Genomic DNA, 26802 nt, shown 5'->3' with positions numbered 1-26802 from the left:
AAGGCTATCTCAGATAAGGTGGCGGAAAAAAAGGACGCGAGACTAAATGTTCTCAGAAATCATGCAGTCGACCCGCGATGAAAGAGTTCATCAGAATGAGTGGAAGGACGCGGTGTCAAAGTACAGGAAAGATGCCAGTGAACGTGAGGACAGGAGGGACCAACATGAGGACAGGAGGGACCAACGTGAGGAGAGGAGAGACGCTCGAGATGAGAGGTGGCGGGATGTAACGCTGGGGCTGCTGCGTGAGCGAACGGACATGCTCCGGTGTCTGGTGGAGCTTCAGGAATGGCAGCAGGATCACAGAGTGCCGCTGCAGCCCTTGTATAACTGCTCTCCCCCTTCACCATATTCCATAGCCTTCTCACCCAGCCGTGTAAGAACGTGGGGGGGGGAGAGGCTCCATGCACCCTCCCACTCCACCCCAGTGGCCAGCCCAACCAAAAGGCTGTCATTATATTGAACTTTTTTAGTGGCCTTTTCCTTCCCTCCTAGCCTCCTCCCAAACCCCACCCGGGCTACCTTGTCAGTTCTTGCCCTCTTTTTATAGTCAATTAATAAAGAATACATGATTTTTAAATGATAGTGACTTTATTTCCTTTGCAAGCAAGCTGTGATCGAAGGGGGAGGGTGGGTTGCTTACAGAGAATGAGTCAATCAAGGGGGCGGGTTTTCATCAAGGAGAATCAAACAGAACTTTCACACGGTAGCCTGGCCAGTCATGAAACTGGTTTTCAAAGCTTCTCTGATGCACAGCGCTTCCTGGTGTGCTCTTCTAATCGCCCTAGTGTCTGGCTGTGCATAATCAGCTGCTAAGCGATTTGCCTCAGCCTCCCACCCCACCATAAAGGTCTCCCCCTTACTTTCACAGAGATTGTGGAGCACACAGCAAGCAGCAATAACAATGGGAATATTGGTTTGGCTGAGGTCTGAGCGAGTCAGTAACGTGCGTCAGCGACCCTTTAAACGTCCAAATGCACATTCTACCACCATTCTGCACTTGCTGAGCCTGTAGTTGAACAGCTACTGACTACTGTCCAGGCTGCCTGTGTATGGCTTCATGAGCTGTGGCGTTAAGGGGTAGGCTGGGTCACCAAGGGTAACTATAGGCATTTCAACATCCCCAATGGTTATTTTCTGGTCTGGGAAGTAAATCCCTTACTGCAGCCGTTTAAACAGAGTAGTGTTCCTGAAGACGAGAGCGTCATGAATCCTTCCCGGCCATCCAACGTTGATGTTGGTGAAACGTCCCTTGTGATCAACCAGTGCTTGCAGCACCATTGAAAAGTACCCCTTATGGTTTATGTACTGGCTGCCCTGGTGCTCTGGTGCCAAGATAGGGATATGGATTCCATCTATGGCCCCACCACAGTTAGGGAATCCCATTGCCGCAAAGCCATCCACTATGACCTGCACATTTCCCAGAGTCACTACCTTTGGTAGCAGCAGCTCAGTGATTGCTTTGGCTACTTGCATCATAGCAGCCCTCACAGTAGATTTACCCACTCCAAATTGAGTCCTGACTGACCGGTAGCTGTCTGGTGTTGCAAGCTTCCACAGGGCTATCGCCACTCGCTTCTCAACTGTGAGGGCTGCTCTCATCTTGGTATTCTTGCGCTTCAGGGCAGGGGAAAGCAAGTCACAAAGTTCCATGAAAGTGCCCTTATGCATGAGAAAGTTTCACAGGCACTGGGAATTGTCCCACACCTGCAACACTATGCGGTCCCACCAGTCTGTGCTTGTTTCCCGGGCCCAGAATCGGTGTTCCACTGCTATAACCTGCCCCATTAACAGCATGATCTCCAAAGCGCCAGGGCCCGCAGTTTGAGAGAATTCAGTGTCCATGTCCTCATCACTCTCGTCGCCGCACTGCAGTTGCAGCCTCCTCCTCGCCTGGTTTTCTAGGTTCTGGTTCAGCATAAACTGCATGACAATGCGCAAGGTGTTTACAATGTTTATGACGGCTGTCTTGAACTGAGTGGGCTCCATGCTATGGTATGGCGTCTGCACAGTTTACCCAGGAAAAAAGGCGCAAAACTGTTATCTGCTGTTGCTTTCACGGATGGAGGGGTGAGGCTGTATCCAGAACCACCAGCGACAATGTTTTTTGCCCCATCAGGCATTGGGATCTCAACCCAGAATTCCAATGGGTGGGGGAGACTGCGGGAACTATGGGATACCTACCCACAGTGCAATGCTCCGGAAGTCCATGCTAGCTTCGGTACATGGACGCACAGCGCTGAATTAATGTGCTTAGTGTGGCCGCATGCATGCGACTTTATATAATTGGTTGCCCAAAATCGAATTATGTAAGTTCGGAGTAATCCTGTAGTGTAGACATACCGTAAGTGTTGTGTTTTATTTTCTGAGAGGTTTACATTATGAAGCAACTGTTTTATTTTCTGTTGAACACACTTATTGTTCTTGTAACTTTTTCAGCTTTAGTTAGATAGGTCCTCTTTATTTGACTTATTTTCTTCCTTTACCCTACTTTAAAAAATTGTTCTTTAAGGTTTCGCCCCTATTTCAAACTGAATGTTATGGAAATTTTTGAAACAACATAGCTTCAAAACTCTCTTTTCCGGGAAGTTTGGGGTAAAAAATTAAAACAAACTAATACAATATGAATGTGCCATGCGAAATGTCAGGGGGCTTAGCTTTTTGGAGATATTTACAATCAGTTTTATAACTAAAAGCTAGACTCAACTGCATCTCCATAAGTATTTTAAATAATCTCTATGCTTTGCAATTACATTTAGAATCTCACAAGTTCCCTTTAGTATTCATAAGCCAATAGCAAATTAATGACTTTTGTGAATGTAGTGAGTGAACAAGCACAGTTGGTGGGGGATAAAGGCAAAGATGACATAATAAACTGTACATTGTTCATTTATTTGACAAATGTATTTATTTTAGTTTTAATTTATAATACTTCATAGTATACATTATTTTGCAAGGAGGAGGGAGAAATGTTCTTAACCTCTGAGGATAGGACAAGAAGCAATGAGCTTAAATTGCAGCAAGGGCGGTTTAGGTTGGACATTAGGAAAAATGTCCTAGCTGTTAGGGTGATTGAGCACTGCAATAAATTGCTTAAGAAGGTTATGGAATCTCCATCACTGGAGGTTTTTAACCCCAGGTTAAACAAACACCTGTCAGGAATGGCCAAGATAATACTTAGTCCTGCCTTGAGTGCAGGGGACTGGACTAGATGATGTCTTGAGGTAACTTGCAGTCCTATGGTGCTATGATTGAGGAGATTAAATTCATTTGTTGGCTTTCAGGTTGTACATGTGTCCTGAATATTTCAGTGTTCAGCTCAGGTACCCTGCATTATCTCTTCTAGAACCAGTACATTTAACATCTGAAGATCAGTTGGGACTTAATTTTTCTTTGCATCCTCCAGTTCCTTTGGAAGAGGGGTAGTATGCCAATTGCACCATTATTCCTTTGTGAGGCTTACTCCTGGTGAGGCTGGGGGAGAGTGGAAGTGTGTGGAAAGGCTGAGTGGATGGTTACCCAGACACCAGTATGGATAAAACATTTTGTTCAATGTTTGTACAGATGTACTAGCACAATGGGGACCTGGTCCATGACTGGGGCTCCTAGGCACTGTGCTTATACAAATAATAAAATTAGATTTAATTTAATAACAAACCTATTTTAAAATTTAATTTGAAATTATGACAACCTATGTTAAGGCTTAAACTAACTATAATCTATTAAAATAATTTAAATTAGATAAAAATAATATCAAGCAGTACATATTTGCTGCCAAATTTCATTGAAAGTCAAACCATTGAACTGGCGGAGGTCACAAGTTAAGCACCTGGAACTGGAGTTTGAAGTGCTCAACCAGCTTTTGATGGCAGTAGTCCATTCTGCAGGTGTAGAAAGAATATTTTCTTCATTTCAGTTTATTCAGCTAGTTCAGTAACTAGTTCATTCAAAGTTAAGAAACTGATTAGGAATTGAAAATGCAGGAAAACTTGTTTTCCTCTTCCAATCTGTGAATAAAACCTAGATGTGTGAGGATGAGATCTACTAGTTTTAAAATCTTGATGGATATTGTGACCAGAAACAATCAGTTCAATTCCCTAACTACAGATAATACTTCCTTCATAGGGATGAACATAGGAACGGCCATATTGGGTCAGACCAAAGGTCCATCCAGCCCAGTATCCTGGGTACCAACAGTGAATTTTTATAGCAAATAGTAAATTTGTAAATTGCCAGAAAATGCATTTTGTGGGGCACCAAATTTCACAAATTTGGGTCAAATTGAGCTCATAGTTTCAGCTACAGGAAAAAAAGTATTTTTTTTTTTTTTAAAGTCAGAACAGTTCCTCTCAGCCATTTTGAAACAAATTAAGTTGACTTTTTGTTTTGAAATGTTTTGATTCAGTCCATTAACCAAAAAGTCACTTATTCACTTAGCTCTATTTCTTTGTTTAATAAATCATTTTTCCTATGTATCCAGCATGTTTAATTTAGTTTTATATAACTGATAAAAAAAACTTTAAATTGTTGTTTTTGAGCATTTTTAACTGAACTCAAACTTCCATCAAAAAAGAGCTTGACAGAAGTCAAAAGTAACAAATTAATTATCATCTGGTAAATGAGAAATGCATCAGTCATCATTTTCTAACATCATAAAAGTGTAAAATTTCAGAATCTGAATAAATATCAGGGTGTGTGTGTCTGTGCCTATATACTGGCACAGACACACACATATACACCCTGATAAATAAAGGATGCTGTACTGTGCCAGTCATGCCTCTTCACTGGACTTGAAAAGGCTACTGTTTTGCAGATAACAATGTAGTACAATCTTGAAATACAGCAAATAGATGAAATACATAGAGTACATGAAATAGAGCAAAACGAGTTAGATTAAGAGGTACCATTTTAATTTTAAAGAGCTGCAGTTGCCAGGCTACTGACACTGCCGTTTTGTGTGTGTGGTGCGACACAATGCTCAGGCTTTTCTTCTGCATCCTTTAGTAAGTCTGCATTATCCTTTTGAACATCAGGGTTTAGAGTAAAGTGATTTCTTGCTACATCCAGATCAAGAGATGGTATATTTTGGGAGCTGCGAGGTTTTGAAATGGACATGGAAATTCTTAAGTGGTTCACAAAAAATGATACCTATTCTAAGGTAGGGATAACATAGGCATGTATCTATAAATAATAATATAGCTGTAGCCATTCATCCAATAATATAGCTGTAGCCATTCATCCAATCCATTTTGTCATATGGGTTTGTTATTTAATAATAGTATCTCTAAGGTAAACAGACTTTCAGTTTAATGCTGGTTTCTATATTTAGTAATTAGGAAGGACTTACTATGTTTCTGCTCATGCCAATTGAAAAGAGAAAAGGCTTAGGCTTTTCTCTGTCTCCTAGGAAACTGTAGAAATTCTTTAATAATAGCTTCCTTAGTGCTGTGTACATTTTACAGAATTTTTAAGTAAGCAAAATTTTTCTGCATAATTTACATGCTATATATAAATATAAAATAATCATTTCTATTTTGAATAGAAATGATGACTTTAACAGAGGATGACTGAAAAATCAACATTGCTAAAGATGTAACGTAACAGTTTGGATATATATTTATAGTGCTTTTCTTATTTGCTGCCATTTTCTTCATGCTGATGTTCTGATGAATGCTGCTTTCTGTCTCACACTATGAGCACGTTTACTGAAACCTGCAATGTCTGAGGAAATCTGCTGGATACTGGCCTGATGCATGGTGTTGACAAGAGATGCAACAATCCTTGTAAAATATTATTTAAGTTCTTTAGCTGTAATGGATTTCAGACTAAATACTTCCTTTATCATGAAATAAAACTGAAGTATTTTGCAAACAGACAGTGACATTGAAACTCTTTATAAATAACAAAAGAAAATTAGCAAGTTTACAAGAGATACTAGAGTAAAGTTTGAAGTACTTTATACATTATAGCTCAGGGTAAATACTAAAATATTCTGAAAATGTAGATTTAAATGTAGTTGCAAATCAAAAATAGTAAAAACAACTGTGTAAGGATTTAACACAGAAATGATGCCGTTTAAGCATGTGTGATTATCTCAACAAAATAGTAATAAATCTTAAAATCATATTTTTCCTCTTAAATGTGCTGTTAAGAGCATAATTTCATTTTGAGAACATATTTTAAGAAAACCACTGACTTATCAAAGTCAAAAAATATAGTATTTTCAAATGACCGGGCTCATCTTGTTGCTGAGTCACCTGTTGCTGAGTCTCTCTAAAAGGTATATTTCTATCTTTTCATAAAGTTACTTTTTGCCTTTTTATAAATGTATTCAGAAAGAAGGGAAAGTACAGCCAAATTCATGTTGCAAATAGAAGTACAGTAGTTAATGTGATATATATTTTGTGATATGGACACACATCAATTGTGAACTAAATTGAAAATACAAACTCATTTCACAGCCATCAGATGGCAATGACTCTTGGTCACCATTAACCTGGCCTTCATTCAGCAACCTAAAGGCTTTGCATCCTGTTAATGATATATTCAGCTACCCAGACTTCTTTATATCATTTAAAAATACAAAGTACTACGTACAATACACCATGCAAGCACATTGAAGGAAAGAGTGGGGCTGTCTCTAATGCATAATTGCTGTTTTCTTGTGGTTGATGAGGGTAATCTTAAGCCCAGTGTGAGAACCCCTTCCTCTCCCTGCATGAGCTCTGGAATGGAGCTTTATGCCTTGGAAGTCTCCCTGTCTTTAGGCTTTTAAAATTATATTTTCCTGCTGACTGAATTTCAGTGAGCCAGGGTATAATCCAGCTAAAGGGAAGGGAACAAGAAATGTTAAAATGAAAGCTTTACTTAATACTTTACATTTCAAATGCTTTAACTGTTTTTCCGTCTTTTCTGGATCTTTAATAAAAGGTTAAAAGGATTTTTAATAGTGTGTTTGCTATGGTAGTAAGCAGGCTGAGATCTCCTTATACCAAACCATGGACCTTGTTTAACACTGTTAAACGTTGGACAGTGACTGGGTTTTTTAACACCTTTGGCTCGTTTATTCCATCTAACTTAATACAACAAGCCCCTTGCCCAACGGGTTGCACCACCCCAAGGCACTCTATTCCTAACAGTGGCCACCAATCCTCTTTGCTCTCAACCCCACACAGCTGTAGCTACCAGGCCTCCCCTTCCCGTAATAATGATGTTGGCTCTGGTACTTTCTGCAGACTTAGGAAGCTGACGTTGCATCAGCTGACGCTTAGTTTGTATTTGAGAGGTTATCTTTATATAAGAGCTAGAGACTTTAACTTGTTTTTTTTTTTAAATGAAAGCTTAGATATTGCAGAAGCTGATGGCCCACACTTGAGGAAAAAGTCCTCCTTGCCCTATGTGAGTGGATTTTGCAAGCCACAGGGTGAACCACTTCTTAAGGAATTTTCTCTCCAAGCTTCCCAGTCTGATTTCCCACTTTCCCTATTTTACTTAGTTGCACATTAAAGTAATATTAGGACAGTCTTAATGTGGTACGGATCCTTAGTTATGTGCCCTTATTTTTGTATCAGTGCTATTTATTTCCTTTGCTTTGACTTTACCCTGTCTATGCTTAACCAATAGTAATTAGTACTCAATCTCCCCTTCAATGCCTGAAGCCCCCACTACTGTAATCTCACTTTGGAGTCACTTTGGAGTTTGGATCTGTCATCATGTGTGTTTACTATCCCTCCACTTTGGGTGTCCTCTGCAAATTTAATCATGGTTGAAATTATGCTAGAGAAACACACAAAAAGAAAGGCATGAAGCAGTGATGTTGTGTGTTTGGAATCCCTAAAGTGTCCTACTCTGGATTAGTCCTACACTAGTAGGAATTTTCACTGCTTGGAAACTAGAGAGCTAAGGTGGGTGAAATACTGTCTTTTATTGGACCAAATTCTGATGATGAAAGAGACAAGGTTTTGAGCTACAAAGAGCTCTTCTTCAGGCAAGCTTGGAAACTGACAGATGCTTCATACTAAGACCGAAATGGAAGCACTTAGAAGTGTTCTGTGGACTATTGGAGGCTATAAAACACCATTGGGTAACCACTGATCTAGAGTGCAAAGGATTTCTCTCTCTCTCCCTCCCCCCGCCCCCACTGTCACTTGGACCATTGATTAATTCAAATGTTTACAAAACCTACTATTTCTCATTTAAAAAATTAAATGAGGGCACATTGTCAACTCATGAAAAATGCCTGTGGATGGGAATTGCACAGCTAATGCACTATGTGTTGAGTTGAGAATATGCTTCACTGTTCTTAAAGAACTATAAAAATGTTTTAATCTTCGTATTAAATATAAGTTCTATATATTAATATAAATGAAAATTGTTTTGGAATTTTTAAGGCACCACTACACTTCATTAGTAATCTGTATCTCCCACTGAGAGTGAGATTGTGATATCATACCCTGCTTTGTTTTACCCTGCAGTAATTAATTTGTGGGGAGGAATAGAGGTTAAGTGGTTTGTTTTTGCAATTGCTCTCAGTATAGCAAAGATGGTTTATGTGCAAATACATGTGCTGTCTTGGTCATGGGGCACTATACGAAGGGTGTGAATGGGCTGAGTCACTATCTCATCCCCGACAAAACTAGTAACTCAGACACAATAACAAAGCGTAAATCTCATATCCAGCTTCCTTCTTGAACTTGGTTTTCCCTATGGGACCTATTCTCTCTATAGAGCCACTCCCATAATGATCCAGCAGTACTTCTGCAGCGTTATTCATGTGTCTAATACCTACTTACAAGGTGGGTCAACAGGAGAGTCCTATTACAAAGCGGTAAGATTGTGTCCACAAAGATGTTTAATCATACATTAACATATGTCAGTTGTCTTCCTATTTATTTTTCCTGATGCATTTTAAATCTTATTGTAGATGTAGACTACTGAGAAGATACGAAAAATTACTTATTTTTTCAAATTACTTTTTCAAAAGGGAAAGAGTAGGAATTAAATAATTAGCCCATAATGGTTTAAAAATTTAAGAAAAAAATTCATGAAAAAATATGTTGCTTAATTTGTTTTACATTGAGATGTTTGGCACATGATGTATTTTACCCACACATTTTTGTGGGGAATTAGATTTAAGAATAGAAAATGTTCTAAATCAGCATAGCTCTATTGTCTTCAATTGTCTCATCCTGCATGTATGTTTGCCAATGACCTTAAACCCCTTTCCTTGCATAGTATGAATATCTGCATGGTTTTATTCCTGGTATATTCATTGTATCTCAGAAAACATATGGCCTTGATTTATAAAATTAAAGGATATATTTTTAAACATACTGTTGAACAAAAGTGCATTGTTGGCTCATTAAAAAAGTGTCCTGTCTCTATTTCTCAGTTCCATAAATTTATTTTTTATAGGCAAAGATGTCACAGGTTAAGCAAGTGGGCCTTTTAGCTGCTGGATGTCAGCCTTGGAACAAAGATGTATGTGCTGCTAGTGGGGATAGATTTGCTTATTGTGCCACACTTGCTATTTATATTTACCAGGTAAGATTACTTTTTTCTCAATAGACTACTTACTTTAGAACATTGTTCTTTGCTTTCTACTTCACTTTCATCCCTTTCAAGAAACGTTCTTGTAGTTTTGAAGTGCGATTATAGTCAGAAAAATGACTGTATAGAACTGGCATCTTTTTACTCAACAGATCTACTCCAAAACAATTAAAAAAATATATTGTTACAATTTGTTACTCAAGTCAGCATTGCAGAGCCAGTGTAGATATGAGAAAGGGAGCAAGGATATGAAATATGAGAAAGGGAGCTTGTGCATCATTTTCAGAATTGTGTAGCACTGATAAGGAAATGTCAGGATTAGATTAACTGCACGCTCTCCCTTAAATGGAACATAGTGGGGAAACAGGAAGTGGGCCCAGAGGGGTTCCTGGTATACTCTGATGAGACCAAGCTGGTGTGGGGTGTGTGCAAGCTGCGTTTGTTTGTTTGTTTGTTTTTTATATTAACTTTAATAAACCCCCAGTTTTAAATCCACCTCTGGTTTGGGAGTGGAACAATTGTTCATAATAGGGTAAAACATCTCTGCAGCAAATAGAGTAAGTGAGGTGCATATTATAGAGCTTAAGTGAAGGGATAAACAGAAGCCTTGCCCACTGCCTGTGGGCTGCAAAGTACTAACCATTGCTTATACTGCCAAAAAATGAGTATTAAAAATGGCATACAACATATAGTCAAAATTATAGTAGCCATTAATACAATATGTATCGTATTACATATGTAAAACGAAACCTTGTATACCGGAGTTTCTCCCTGGGTCATTTCCCCTTCTTTGCTGTACTAAACCAAAAAAGCCAGCTAAGGACACTGAATATACATGAAAGTAATATTAATAGTTTGACTTAAGGTGAAAAAATCAGAGTTAAATCTTTACTAAGTCTTTAATCAATCATGTTGTATTAAAATGAGACAAACATAGGTTGATCCATAAATTCTGGAGTTTCTGGATTTGAAGGGTTGGATACACATTAGTGGCACTAAATAAAGGTTCCTGGAGATTATGTTGATTGCTTGATATTGCAAACTTTCACTGATTTCATTCAAAGCAAGATGAGACCAACTATATTTTACAAATCACTATATCATGAGTAAATGTTTTAGGTTGATTCAATAGCTTTCCATTAATTCCAGTGTCAAATTGTTATTTGTCTATGATTAGAGCAAGGTTCCAGGAATCATAAATTCTGTTCTCAGCTCTGCCACTGACTGGCTGTGTGATGTAGAGCAAATCTCTTTGTGCTCCAGTTTAGCCATCTGTAAAATAGGTATAATACCTGTAAAGTACTTTAAAATTCTGATATGAACAGTGCTATAGAAGTGAAATAAAAGAAGTTACTATATGAAACACATGGAAGTAATTTTTTAGGAGGGAGGGGAGGGGCTTAACTGAATATTGACACATTTTCCCTTCAATTAAAATTTATATGGACCTAGCTTATTAAAGTTGCAAGTACTTGGACTTGTTAAACGCAGTGGAAATCAGATTGTAGTCTTTTAAGTATGGTAAGCTTCATATTCTTGTCCATTAGTGACTTGAGCTGCTACACTATCCAACTTAGCAATATATGCCATAGATACTAAGCGAGTTTACTGAAATTTGAGTATCTAAAATAAATTTGTTTTTTTTTTAGTTGGATCACCGATATAATGAATTCAAACTCCGGGCAATTATGTCTGAGCATAAAAAGACAATCACAGCAATATCTTGGTGTCCCCACAACCCTGACATGTTTGCAAGTGCCAGTGCAGATAATTTAGTGATCATTTGGAATGTGGCTGAACAAAAAGCTGTTGCAAAACTGGACAGGTCAAAAGGTATCGGAGACACAGAGGTTTATTTCTTATAGCTCTTCATCTTTGAAATAGCAGAAATACTCGCAATGTACTAAATGTTGAATGATTGGTAGAGAACGTTTTAGAAGTTGAACAGTTATAGATGGAGCACAAAATTCTTTAGCCTCACTTCTACTGTAGTTCATTGTAGAATATGATAAAACACAGTGTTTTTGTACATTGTTCTGAACTGTAGTAATTGCTGAAAAACTGAATTTTTCAACTCTTCTTACAGCCTTTCAAAATGCCTTGTACTCAGGGCAAGTTTATTTGTTTGTTTTTTATTGGCAAGTAAAATAGTATCAATTATCATCAGTCATCATAGTGAAATGTAGGCAATTACGATTTATGATTTGGATATGAATTTTCACGACAGTTTTGCAAGGCTGAACACAAATAAAACCTGGTCTACAACAAAGGCTGCTGTTCAGATAAGGCCATTTACTAATAATGATCACACTTAAATTCTAAAATATAGTTTTTGGTTCATTTTAGATAAACATCCTAATGTGCAGCTAGCTCTTCTCAAAAGTATGAAACTGTTGATCCAACCCTATTGTCTTCCAATGAGTTTTCCAACAGGCTGAGTGTAATAACTTCCTTTGCAACAAGCCTGAGTTCCTTCCCTGCAAGCAGCTAGTGCACCCCAGGTGCTTTCCTGCAGTCAGTTTCTTCAACATGTGCCCTCTTCAATCCTGTACCTTTTCAAGTTCTGTTAGGTTCAGAAGGTCTGGGAGCCTCTCTTGGGCTTCTCAAACTTTCTGGTGCTCTGAGGCTTCCCATTTTGTTATTTTCTAGAGTATATGGCATGCCTTTGAAAACCTTACGTGCTGTGAGATCTAAAGGTCACATGAAAGCACAAATAGTGGGCAAGGAAATCTGAATTGATTCAGCCCTGATAAAAACTTTACTTTTGCTCAGGATATGGGTTAAAATCAGTACTGGTATTTATTTTTTAAGAACCAGTTGATCAATCCTAAATAATTACCGGAGTCCATGATTGAATTTGAAGGAGATAGTTTTCATATCCCATTTATGTACCTCCTATGTTGCTCACTGCTTTGTTTTCAGAATAAACTGTTTGTGTTAAAACCCCTTATTAACTTTACATTTGTAGCATATCCGATATCTCTGATGGTACTAGTACAAAAAAGTACCTAAATAAAATGTGCATGGGAGGCTTGGGGAAATATATATTATTGAGATTGTTCTTTGATCACACCTTGCAATCTAATTTTTATGATTGTGGAGTATTGCAGTGTGGGAAATGCTGAGGTCACACTTACAACTTGGATACTTGAAATTAGGTGCCTGTGTCCATATCTAAGCACCTAAATAAAAGTGATCTGATTTTCAGAAGTGCTAAGCACCTATAGCTCCCACTGATTACAAAACTTTAAAGTTCAGGTGCAGTTATCTGCTCCTGTAGTCTTAGACCAGGTGTACACTACCACTTATTTCAGTGTGAATAAGCCACTCCCCTGAGCAACATAAGTTACACTGGCCTAAGTGCTGGTGTGAACAGCGTTATGTCATCAGGAGAGCTTCTCCCGCCAACATAGCTACTGCTTTTTGTGGAGGTAGATTTATTATGCCGATGGGAGAGCTCTCCCCTGTCAGCATAGAGCATCTTCACCAGATTCACTACAGGGGGCGGAGTTGCATCAGTGTAGCTGTGCCGATATAGCGCTTCTAGTGTAGATTAGCCCACTCTGGTTAGACTTCCTGGGTTTTTGCCAAAACGTAAATACATTTTGTAAAAGTTTGCAAGTGGTTTTGTTTTTTAACTGATTAATAACAGTTCATTACTCTTACTGTAAGGTAAGTATTTGTGTAAGGATGAACATATAGGAACAGGCTGATCTTCAGTCATATGAATAACTCCCTTTGGCACTAGTAGAAGTTAAGCATGTGTACCACAGTATAGTCCGCTGCCATGTAATACATAAAATTTTCACTCTTTGAAAATGCGTAAGTAGAGTTTACTTTTATGCCATGCCAAGTACACACAATTGCATACGCTTAGACTGAAGTCTGTAAAATATGTTTAACGTATTACTTTACTAGTAATTTAAGATCTGTAGCTTTTCAAGACCAATGTCAGTAATGGGCTAAGAATATTTGATAGATAATAGCATTCTAAATTTCAAATGCTAGTTCTTACATTTTTTTTTAAATGTTTCAGGGGTTCCTGCCTCACTTAGTTGGTGCTGGAATGCAGGTGATGCAGTTGCATTTGTTTCCCATAGAGGCCCATTGTATATTTGGACTATCTCAGGACCAGACAGTGGGGTAGCTGTACATAAAGAAGCACATAGTTTCTTGTCAGACATTTGTCTATTTAGATGGCATCCAAAGAAGAAAGGAAAAGTAGTATTTGGACACACTGATGGAAGTCTTTCTATTTTTCAACCAGGTGAAAATTTATTTGATAAAGTAATTATTGGCCACTGTACAATTTTTGTTGTTATATTCTCTAGTTTAGATTTTATAGAAACTTTTATATAAAATTTGTTCAGAGTATAGTAGTGTTCCTACTCACTGCATATGACAAAAATACATCTGATTAGCTCGAGAAAATTCAGAATCTTTTGTCTTTGTATTGAATCCTATTTGGTTATCAAATCAACACTGCATCTTTAAAATGTGTATAGTAAGCTGATTCTGAGGGTGTGATAACAGCCCTCTACTCCAAACTTTTGATCTGCCACTATACTGATGTTTGCCAGGAACTACTGATCTCCTAATTTTATTTGTTTGGATTGTTATTTATTGAATGTTCTAATTGTTGAATGTTCAATCCTCTACCCTTATTTTTTTTTTTGGTAAACAAATCAGCAATTGTGAACCCAGATCTAAGATTCTGTCTCCTATTAAAGCATATTAGGGAAAAGAACTGTCTTTTTAATTTATCTGTAATGCACCTAGCACATTTTTGTATGCTTTATAAATAGCACAGTGCTGTATTAAATGCACATTCCTTGAAGGAGTATGTGAAGTTTTCCTTTGGAGCTAAGTAGTTAATTCTCTTTTTCATACGTGCCTCACTGCTTGGTGAGGAAAGATGACCCTCGGTGATGACCATTCTTGTGTCCCAGGGTATGTATTTTTTTTCTTGCTCTGACAACTGACTTTGAATATTAGGGGAGGAAGAATCTCCTCTAAACCAGATGTGAGTTTTTGGACAATGCTAAAAACCATGTTAGAATTCTTGTATTTCTCCTTCTGCTGCTCTTTGTACCAAATTAGCACTTCCAAAGGCTATACTTTTTCTGACTATGCATTACTTCCAGTAGTGCTGTCTCAGCCTAATGGAAAGCATCAGTAAAAAAAAAAAATATGATTTACTCTTGGGCCATGTACACACATGTGGGTTTGGCCAAAATGATTTGAAGGCGAAAATAGGAGTAATAGGTTTAGGAATTAGATATTTCAAGAGTGTAAGAAACTTGCAAAGGTAAGTAGAACTCTGGCTAACATGGCGAACTATAATGTGAGTTTTTACCACTTGATGTCAGCATTATTCATTACTCTTGGGGAAATCTCAGCTCCCAGCAGCATAGAATTGACTTCAGATTAAACCAAGGGGAACAGTGGGGGGCAAAAAACCTAACTTGTTTCAAGACTGAGCTTGATAAGTTTATGGAGGGGATGGTACCAGGAGATTGCTACAATGGCATGTGGCCCATCTGCGACTGCTAGTAGCAAAAATCCCCAATGACTGGAAATGGGGCACTAGATGGGGATGGCTCTGAGTTACTACAGAGAATTCTTTCCCAGCATATGGCTGATGGGTCTTGCCGGGATGCTCAGGGTTCAACAAGTTGCCATATTTGGAGTTAGGGAGGAATTTTCAGCCAGGTCAGATTGGCAGGGACCCTGGGGCGGGGAGGGTTCGCCTTCCTTTGCAGCATGGGTCACTTACTGGTTTAAACTAGAGTAAATGATGGATTCTTTCTAACTTGATGTCTTTAAATCATTATTTGAGGACTACAGTATCTCAGCCACAGGTGATGGGGCTATTACAAGAGGGGATAGCTGAAGTTCTGTGTCCTGCAATGTGCAGGTCAGACTAGATGGTCCCTTCTGGCCTTAAAGTCTATGAGTGTAAACACAGAGGTATAGCCTACAGTTTTCTGATTAGGATTGTTTTGGTTTGAGTGAGATTATTATTACAACTTGGACTCATTCACTGGAGCCTAGTTCTATAGAATAAAATCTAGCAATTTTACATCACTTTGCTATGACTAAAATATAAATTCCACACTTTTGCATTCAAGCAGAGAATATAATTAGTTGACGTCTTGGTCCCTGCAAACAGTTTAGCATGTGACTAACTTTACTTACTTGAATAGTCCCATTATAGCAAATAGGACTACTCACAAGAGAAAAGTTAGGCTGTGCATAAGTGGATCAGACCCTAAATCAGAAGGTAAATACCAAATAGTTGCTAGAAAACCCTTATTAAGACAGTCTGAGCCAGAAGATAGTTTAGCTCTCACTGAGGATTGCTCTGATTTGAGAATATTTGCTTACAATAATAAATCTGAATATTTAAATTCACAGGATTTCTTGGATTTGCAACTGTGATGGCTACCATTGTATTACCATTATGACTTTGAAAAGAGAGAAATGGTTTTGTTTATTTGTTCTCTAAAAATGTAGCATAGAACCAATAGCTGATTTTTACCCTTCTATTGATGCCACAAAGACAGCCTACCCCAGGTTAACACCACACTGATCTACAGACCCAGGCCCTTCCTGTACATGGTGGAATAGCTATAAATAGTTTTCAAAATGGACAAATTTATGATTCGTCCATCTCAAAAAGAGATAGACTCGACCAAGCTCACCATCTACTTCAGAAGATAATACAAAACATAATAAGATTATATACAAGAATAATCCATGAGATCTTAGAACTCTCAAAATAGCTCAATTGAAATTAATTTTCCTAAAATAAATATTGGAGGTGTGCTGAGTTGTTTTAATGAAAAGCGGTGCATGAGCTGGCCATGATTGCAGAGGCAATGCATAACTGTTGATGGGGGGGAGGGGACATAATTTAAAGGTTCTGGGAGGGTACGTGACCACCCCACAGAGATTTTCAAACTGTGGGGCATGCCCCCTGAGGGGGGAGCAGAGGGACATTGGGGGGAGCAAGTGGTGACGCCAGGTGGCTCAGGCCAGCCCTGTGCACTGGGGCTTGAGGAAGGAGCACCACCTCCACCCCCTGAGTCATCTCAGCAGGCCACCCAGTCTGGATTTGAGGGTGAAACCAAAAAATCAGGGAGGGGGCATGTTACCCAGCGTGCTTCCCCACATGTCACCTCTGCGTGTTTGGAATATTCTGTTAAAACTGATAAGTCCATTTTGTTTTCCTTGGTGGGTGTATGCACACCCTAGCAATGCTGGTGGAATGGGAACTGATATGGTTTTATCAAATCTGGATTCTGCAATTGGAAAAACGCACTTTATCAAGGCAAAGGTTTAATCAAACATGAGAAATGCTTAGTCCACTTGAATACAATGGCTGATGGGATTGCAACAAGGACAAGAGAAGCTACAGGTAATTTTTTGATATTTCTACATTTCACATTTATATTTTCATGTCATTCTGCTGAGATTCACAAATCAAGTAGTGTCAAATCACGGGTCAAGACCCAAGTCCTGCACAAAATCATACATATACCTCCACATCCTTGACGTATCCTAAAGCCTACTCTTTAGCACCTATAAACTTTAAATCCCTTATCTTGAGGAAAACTCCAAAACTTGATGTGGTAGATCCAGCATACAAAAAAATTACTATTTTTATGATTTCAGTTTATTAATTTGCTCAATATCATTAATGATTTATGAATTTGATATTTATTTTATCATAACTTCCTTTTTCAGATGCCACAATTGCTGCTTTGGTGTCATCCTCACAAATTGAAAGAAACAGATACAGTTTAAAACCTTCACAAAAATTAATCAGTTTGCTGTGATAAATGAGTTGCCTCTGAGGGATCAAGATATAATAAACGTCAAGGACATAGATCTTACTTTGAACAACTCATCAGGAATTTTCATCAACCTACTTAAGTTTACTGTAGGACAAGATCCAAAATTCAAAGATGCTCTGAAAACCATTCCAAAAAATGCAAAGTACACTTCTGCTGAAATTCAGAATGAAATAACTGATATAATGAATGTTTTGAAAGATATTGTTGAAGCTATTCAGAAAAAATAGTGATGTTAAGTTCTTCTGCCTGAACTGTGATACTACAAAGGCTGCTGTGAATGTAGGAAACGTGTCCACTGTTTTACACTACTATGTTGATTTCAAAGCCAAAAAGAGACTTATTGGAGTGGCCCAATAGCATGGCCTCACTGTTGAAGATGTTACACAACAGATTTTGAAAGACCTCCATGAGCTGTCTTGACCCTCAAAATACTTTATTCTTGCTTTGATGATGTCAAAGTGCAAAGGAAGTGTTTACAAATCCTTTTACAAGAGAGATTAAACAAGCGAATACACACACTGCTTGAATAACCAACTATATCTGGTGGTCTCTTGTGTCTGACAGGAACTCAGCAGTGGCAGGTTTGTTCTCAAATTGTAATTTTCTATACAGTATTTTTCGCAGGCATGAAATGAGTGTTCTGTATAAAGGCTAGCACCTGCAAAGACTCATAGAAACAAGATGGACTGGTCACCTGAAAACCCCAGAAATAATAGTAATTTGGGAGAGATTCAGAGTATTCGTCAGACTTTCTGAATGAATATAGTGCAAGAGGGATGTTGGAAGTTGCACAATCACTCATTCTTGTTCTTAGTTGAGGTTATGAGAATGGGTTTGAAAGTTTTTGCTTGTGTGAACAATTAGTTTCAGAAGGAAGTAATGCACCCTGCTAAAGGAGTTTAATTGATTACTATTGCCTGTGAAGAACTTCAACAAAAGAGAGAGATGTTTGAAGACTTTTTCCCAGACATTCGATCCAAGCACCGTGTTGTGAAAGATGTGTGTGATGAAGCATCAACATTAAGATGTGCCACCAAAAGAGCCATGGTATTGGCCCCAAAATTTCAAGATTCCATGGTCACTGAATACTTACCAGAATTCCAAAGTGTAAATGAGCATCAAAGGTCCCAAATTTGTCAAAAATTGATTGATGAAACCAGTGGTGAATTGCAAAGGAGATTTTATTAGAAGAATTCCGAGTTATACAAAAGCTTTCCAGCAATCTATTTCACCAGCTCTCCAGATGTCTTGAAATTGGAATCACCAAGTGTTTTGATTGACTTGCTTGGATTAGATACTGAGAAGGTGACAGTTGAAATGGCTGTATTTAAACCATTGATAGAAGAGAGAAATTACAAGGGATTTTAAGAAGTTCTAGGTGCTGCCAATGAATTAAAGGAGGCTTTCCCGTCTATTTTTGAAATGTCTATAGTGGTCTTGAGAATTCTGTATTTGAATTGAATTGTCTATAGTGATCTTGAGTTTGTGAGAATTCCTTTTCTTGTTTGAAAATAATTTTATCACACCCAGGGCTGAGCACCACCCATGACAGAAAGAGAAACCTAATTCTCCTGTTGTAGGAAAGTGATTTGACTGAAGAACTGAACCTGAATGCCTTTGTGGAAGAATTTAGATGCCATTATCCAAGGAGATTTCAACTTTAGTTTCATGAACAATCTTTGTTACACCCCACTTTCATGTTAAGATCTATACTTTTATATTTCTGAATCTTTGAGTGTTGGAATATTTGTTATACTGAACAATCATATAAATATGTATCTTATTTTTCCTTATTTCATAACAATAAAGTAAAAAAAAAATAAGCCTCTGACTGAGACTATGGTTTTAGCTATGTACATGAACTTTTGAAGGCAAGCACAACAGCATCTCTTGTCATGCAGTCCTCTACCCCATGTCAATGTGCTAGCTATGGGCCTGAGACAAACTAACAGAAATGTATATCAATTATGCTCCTATTCACTGTTATCCAGTCTGATGTGTATTACTTGCCCCAACAGCAGCAGCAACAGGTGGTGTTTAATTCTACCATACCATAAGTACCATACACCTGTAAGCAAACACACCTACCAAATTATAGTGTGAATTATTTTAATACTCAAAGAAAAATGTTCCCCAGTGAACAGACTTTTTGATTCAGTTTTTTAATGCTAACTGAAGTAGTTTTTGTTTCAGTTCTACGTCAGTGATTAAATGAAATCCACCAGAGGGATAACAGATAGCTTTTAGTATTTGTCAAAATGTGACAAATTAATGGCATTCCTAGTTGTCAAAATTCAAAAGTAGATAAAAGCTGAATAAATTTAGAGATAATTAATGAATTCATTGTTTCTAGGGAAGTAGCACAGCATGTTCATTTATTTATTTTGAATAGAACACCATCGCTTTAAAAAACAAAGATTTGTGTTATCTGTGAGTGGGATTGTTTTTTGTAATATCAAAAATCAGTGCTAGCTTTCCATAATATTGAATAATGATGATCATAACACAAGTTACTGGGCTCACTGCTGGGGTAGCTGAGTGATATTTGATGTGCTGATATATACTGGATGTCAGTCTCGATGATGTAAGGGTCCCTTCTGGTATCATACTCAGACTCTATTTGTTATTTATCCACTCCTGAATTTGAACAAATGATGTAACAAAAACAATTGTCCATTTACATTTGAAAAAATAAGTTATTACATTGATTACTCTGACTCATTATCACTGTCTTTCTCCTGGTTTATATCACTCTTCTTTTCTTTGCTCATATTTTATTTTGTTTGTGCAGATGTATTTACCTAAAACCAGCTTGCATCTGGGGCCTGATGCTGCGAACCCATGAATAAGGGTTTGCAGGATCTAAACCTGTAAACATGAACAACCATTTTCACTCTATTTTTTCTATTATTAAGATAAAAAGGAAGCAGTGGAAATGTCTGCTGGAGTCAGACCTTTGTTAGTAAGTGCAGCAGAGGATGAGCTTTGCTGGCTTCACTAGTACAGCCTGTGGAAGAAGCTACAGAGTGTGTTGGGGGGAAATACGGATTGTTTGCCAGCCTAAGCAGACATAACAAAACTGCATAAATCACTGTAATTGATACACATTATATCTAATTTAAGGTGGTCTGTTTCCTTTTGCTTTTAAAGGTTCTAAGAGTCAGAAACATGTCCTAAGACCAGAGTCTCTTGAAGGGACAGATGAGGAGGATCCAGTGACAGCCCTGGAATGGGACCCTCTGTCGACTGACTATCTTCTTGTTGCTAATTTACATAATGGCATTCGACTAGTTGATTCTGAGTCTCTCTGCTGTATCACAGCATTTAATTTTCCTAGTGCAGCAGCATCAGTTCAGTGCTTAGCCTGGGTTCCTAGTGCTCCTGGAATGTTTATTACTGGAGGTAATCTTTTCTTATTGTTGATAGTTTATTGAATGGTTATAAATATAGCATTGAATCTCCAAAATAGGTACTGTACTTCATGTTTAATCTTTTCTATACCTTTGACTTTAATATCAATAGAAACAGAAATATTTTAACGTATTCTAGAAAAAATGAATGCATAAAACAGATGCAAACAGTTTTGCCATGAGTTTATCAGCATGGATTACAATGGGCTGCGGGATGGGCATAAGCAAGCAAGCCATTCCCCACTCCCCCACTTCCATTTCTGTTGTTTTTGGAGCTCTCTTGTTCCAATCCTTTCTCTTTTCTGAACCAGAGAGCGAAGGGGAAATTGTGGTTGAATTGTGGGAGAATTGTTGGAGTAGTAGAGAGAGAGGAAGGGTGAATGAGAGAATATTTTATGCTGTTGTTGATAGGTTTACCCACTGTACTCGAAGAATGAACATCTGTAATTTAAAGTAACATTATTGTGAAGATGTAAAAGCCTGCTTGTAACATTATTTTAAGATTATACATTTAATTCACTGTTTCACTTTTTGATTAATTTGGTGCTTAAATTATGTACATTGTTTATGTAGAAAAAACATTAATAAATGGAGCTTTTTTTTAAATCTCAGATTCTCAGGTTGGAGTGTTACGTATTTGGAATGTTTCACGCACAACACCTATAGATAATTTTAAATTGAAGAAAACAGGGTTCCATGGTTTACATGTGCTCAATTCTCCTCCAAAGAAAAAGTGTAAGTATATATTTTATTATTGTAATTCAGTGCAGTGGTTGCAAGTTTTTGACCCCAATGCATTTTTGGGCGGACTAAGTGCTATCAGATCAAACCTTTTGTTAAGTTCTTCCTTACTAGGCCCTCCCTCATGTAGGAATACTACAGTCTTGCTCCCAACCCCAGTGAAGTACCATATACATTCTCTTTTTATAACAGATACCTCATAACAATATGCAAAGCTTGTAGCCCCTTAGAATAGCTTTACACGGTAAACAAGGTAAGGCAAGCTTGGTGAGATAATATCTTTTATTGGACCAATTTCTGTTACTGAGAGCGACAAGCATTTGAGCTTATACAGAGATCTTTGTCTGGTCACACGTGACGCTGTCTGGAAGCTTCAAATCTTGTCACTCACACCAACAGATGTTGGTCTAATAATAGATACCTCACCCACCTTGTCTGTCTAATAACCTGGGACCAACCTGGGTACAACAACACTGCATACATGTAAAGATGTGTAATGCAAGTTGTGTATTGATTCCGGTTCTCTAGGCCTTAATAGTTTAATAGTATAAAAATCAGAAAAGACATTTTGTTGACACATAATCTCTTACCATGAAAAAGAGAGACTGAAAGGGAAGGTTACCTATTAGCATATCATCCACTTTCTCACTTTTATTCTATGAATTCTTCAAACTTGCTAGAACACATTTTTGCACTCTTTCACCAGCTTAGAGACAGTATTTTGAGAATGTTGCATCAAATTTAAGCTTCGTACCTCCACCTTCAAAGCTGCATATACTTATCCTCCCTTATTCAGCACACATTGTTCCTGTCCCCTCCACACTGCTGACTTTCCCACTCTCATCTGCCTATTTATCAACTTGTCCCATATTCATCTCCCTGTCTTTTTCTATGCAACCTCTATGCATTGTACAGCTTCCAAGTTACCAAGGCATAGATCCATATTTAAGTTCCTTTTAGAGACCCACTTCTGCCCTACTACAGATAATGAATCTAGTTATCTTGTTGTTCCTGGTTCCTCTAACCTCTTTCTACCTGTTTGTTTTTCCTTAGACTATGAACTTCATTCAGGAAGGGGACCATCCCTTCTTGAATGTCTGTAGAGCACTTAGCACATCTTGGGCATTTCCAAAAACAAATAATAAAGATGATAATATTGGTCTTATTTAACTTCTGTTCTTCTGTTTTAAGTCAGACACCATTTTTCTACTACCAGTATCAATTCCTGTCACTTTTGTTACTGTTAGCTTGATATTTTGAGGGACACTATCAACTTGAATTTTTTGAAGAAGACTAATTTTCAAAAATTGTGGATTCTGACACAGCACCCTTTAAATGGTATAACCTGTTATTTTTTAAAAGTTTCTTGAATATTTTTCTAAGGGATTTCTCTGCTCCCCTGTTGATGTTTAGAAGGATTTATTGGGAGACACACAATATCAGATACGCTCAGGCCCACCCTCTCACCATGGAAACCTTCCTCCTTGTCAGCATCAAATAGGCAAATGAATTTTACAAGCCCTGACGTGAAGTGATGTAACTGCTGCTTGTTTTTAAATATGAACAAAAATATGTTAATATGTTTATATGTTTTTATTAAGCACTTTCATCACATTCTCCTACTAAAAATCATCATACATCATCTACCAGTGAGGCTGTTCCACCCCCAACTCTAACCCAAAACCAAGCATTCTCTCTTCCTCCTGGCCATGCTGTCTGCTGTTTTATGGATGGTGGAGTGGGACTTTATGACATGGGAGCCAAGAAATGGGATTTCCTTAGAGATTTGGTATGTCTCCTTTCCCTGTCCAATGTTTTGAATGAAATAATAATTAACATATATACAGCATTTTTATGCACAATAATCAAGGACTGAGCATAGAGCCTACAGTGTAGTGTGCAGGCAAATCAGATTCATAAATAAAAAGGGGCTGAAGATTTAGAAACTTTATATAACAGCTCTAGAATGTTGAACTTAATTCTTCACTACAAAGGAAGACTGCCAAATAATGTAGGACCCAAATTTGAACTACTGTAAAACTAATATTATTTAGTGAGAGAGATACTTCATATTTTAAATATCAGTTTAACTCTTCCCATCTCCCCTCCTCTCCCACCTCACCAAAAAAAAAAAAAGCATTACTCTTTCAATAATGGATGAAGAGAAGGAGTATAATAGTTGTGTGACCCTTTTTATGCTGCATGTCAATTATCCAGCCAGCACATGCAGAAAACAGTGCCGATGAGTTCACTGATGATGCTTTTAATAAACAAGTAGGTAAAAAATGCAGTGTCATGTTGGATTTAAGTAAAAAACTAAGAAGGAGTATTGAGGAAAAAACAATCTACTCAACTGAAAAACCCTAAGCAAAGCAGGCAAATAAATATTGTTTTCAAACATCTCATAGTGTGATCCTGCAGTCCATATGCAAGCAAAGCATTAAGTGAAACCAGTGAGTTTTGTCTGAATAAGCACTATGAGCAAGCCTATGAAAATGTCATAGAGAAATAGAAAGTAACACAAAAATGTAAAACTACTAACATTACTTCATAATGTCTTTTTTTCAATGATCAGGCAAGAATTAGATTTAGCAAAGCAGTTTCATGCAGCAAAATGTTGGGTTACACTGAGAGTGTGTTTGCACTGGGAAAATTCAGAAATGTAATTCTCTACTGATGCAGGTTCTTTGGTAGCAACCTTGGAAGCTGTAGGATAGATAAGGCACAGGCATTTTTACTACCAGGTCATCTAATCCTGGATTATGTTATGCCACTGGTGGAGAATTACACGTCTGGTGTATTAGAAGTAAACTGACATTAACTGTGTATACCTTAGCTCCTCCACCACTGGAGATATTCCAGGAGTTTGGTAGAACTCCACCACTTAGTGTTACTGATTTTGTTAAAAATGTTTTTAATGTTTATAAATGAAGAAAATGAAATATAGTTTATTAAACAAACACTTGTTTAAATATATGGATGCTTACTGTAAGTATGACGCCAGCATCCATCCAGGTCCATGAAAATGGAAGCAGAAATAGGAAACCAGGAAAGAAACTATTAGAACTCGATTTCATCTGCAAGCAGCCAGTTTGTTTATTTCCACTTTTACGGAAACAGACATTATGTCTGAAAACAAAATCAGGGTTTGAAAAGAATGCTTTAGAACTTTCTATTCTACTTGTGAAAAAATAAGTCCACTTTCGCAAGAGCAAAAGGTGGCCAGCCACTGAGAATTGTACCTTAGAACTTTCATGTCAGTTTCACATACTTGTTTTCCAAAAAGGGTCATTATTTCACCATAAGGTATAAAACAAACACATTTGGAATATAAGGTCTCACAGGAAAAATATAAGAAAATTGAATTTTGAAATAGAAATGACTTTGCATTTAGGTGCAGGCCAATTAATAACACTTCAGTCATAATGACTGACGCACGGAGCCAAATTGTGCTCATTTACACCTGTGCAACTCTACAGGGGGTTGGCAGTGTTAATTTCCCCAGAGTGTGCACAGGTGCTGCTTGGAGCAGAATTTGGCCTATGGCATATTCTATTTTGCTGGGGGTTTTTAATCCTTTAGGAGAAGAGAGAGAGGAGAGATCCAGATGCTTATTACACCTTTTACTATTAACCGATTAGCTGAAAAGTATGGCTCTGTTGGAGCATGTAGTTGGTTTGGTAGGTTTTATTTTAGTGTTGCATTCAAATGAAGTATCATTGCCTTTTTCCATTATATTTTTCACTCACATAGTTTTCAGTTACTTAAAACTCAGCAATTCATTTGCTTTGTGGTAAGACTTCTAAAGAAAATATAATGGTGAAAATTGGTTAAGCATATTTTTTAAATCTAGAAATAAAAAAAGTGTTTGGCAATTTAAGGAATTAGCTCTCAACCTTTCAAGACCACTGTACCCCTTTCAGGAGTCTAATTTGTCTTGTGTACCCCAAGTTTCACCTCACTTAAAAACTACTTGCTTACAAAATCAGACGTAAAAATATGTCACAGAACACTATTACTGAGAAATTGCTCACTTTCTCATTTTTACCATAGAATTATAAAATAAATCAATTGGAATATAAATATTATACATACATTTCAGTGCATAGTATATGGAACAGTATGAACAAGTCATTGTCTGTATGAAAGTTTAGTTTGTACTGATTTCACCAGTGCTTTTTATGTAGCTTGTTGTAAAACCAGGCAAATATCTAGATGAGTTGATGTACCCCCGGAAGACCTCTGTGTACCCATGGGGTACATGTACCTCAGGTTGAGAACCACTGGTTTAAGGCACTATGTAAATCTCTAAATTGCATGCTAAAATATTAATATAAAATGTTAATATAGATGTAAAGATGTTAGAGAACTACAGTAAAGAGTTAAAACTATAGAAAATAGGGTTAGCTTAGCAATTAAATCAATTGTGTTCATGTGAGAAAAATCTTTAATGTACTAGTATTAATTTTTTTATTCTGCCACTTTAGGGACATGTTGAAACCATCTTTGACTGTAAATTCAAACCCGATAACCCTGACCTTCTAGCTACAGCATCATTTGATGGGACAATAAAAGTTTGGGATATAAACACTTTAACAGCAGTCTACACCTCTCCTGGGAATGAGGGGGTCATTTATTCTCTTTCTTGGGCTCCAGGTAAGCGTATTTGATTTTAGGCATAAATATTATTATATGATTATTGAAATTTTCTGCACAAAATGCAGTTGATCTGATGAATTCAAGTAAATGCTCATGTAATTCTCAAGTTGGCAAGCTGGAATGTACATGCTCTTCTCTGGAGCTGTCCATCCCTAAGAAAAAATCCTTCCCTCTCCTCAGCAACTATTTGTAAAAGGCCCTTACTGCACCAGAACCAGGGCAGTTTTGCTTCACTGGAGTGGAGGCAGAATTTGAGAAACCCGTGCAAGGACTTTCTTCATGTATTCATTGTGGGTCTGAAGGGGAGAGGCTACCTACCAGCAACTGTTGATCTTAGTCATACTCTGGAAGATGTGTCCCCAAGCCCAACTAAGGGTGCTGTTCAGAGCTTCTAACTTAGGCAAAACTCCCATTGACTACAGTGTCAGTTTTGCCAAAGTGCTGAAAAGGGCCCTTTGGAGGAATCTTCCTCAAAATATCATGTCCACGTAGCTATGCCTGCTGCTGGAGAGTCTTCCAGGGGACAGGAGGATGAATTTTTCCCTATCCAATAGAGCAACAGCAGAGCTCTTCTGTAATTACAA

General features: G+C 37.7%; 1 protein-coding gene across 1 annotated transcript in view; it reads left to right on the top strand.

Moving 5' to 3' along the window:
* WDR17 (WD repeat domain 17) overlaps positions 1-26802 on the top strand; it is a 98017-nt gene that overhangs the window by 29130 nt on the left and 42085 nt on the right. Inside the window, exons 2-8 of the mRNA XM_054029156.1 lie at positions 9415-9543; positions 11199-11382; positions 13586-13816; positions 20559-20810; positions 21431-21553; positions 23161-23348; positions 26047-26215. Coding sequence (XP_053885131.1) covers positions 9415-9543; positions 11199-11382; positions 13586-13816; positions 20559-20810; positions 21431-21553; positions 23161-23348; positions 26047-26215 — 1276 coding nt within the window. The remainder of the gene's footprint in view (positions 1-9414; positions 9544-11198; positions 11383-13585; positions 13817-20558; positions 20811-21430; positions 21554-23160; positions 23349-26046; positions 26216-26802) is intronic.

This window comes from Malaclemys terrapin, chromosome 5 (genome assembly GCF_027887155.1).
Source record: "Malaclemys terrapin pileata isolate rMalTer1 chromosome 5, rMalTer1.hap1, whole genome shotgun sequence".
NCBI classification, from domain to species: Eukaryota; Metazoa; Chordata; order Testudines; family Emydidae; genus Malaclemys; species Malaclemys terrapin.
The sequence above is the reverse complement of the archived record's forward strand: the minus strand, read 5'-3'. Positions and strand labels throughout refer to the sequence as shown.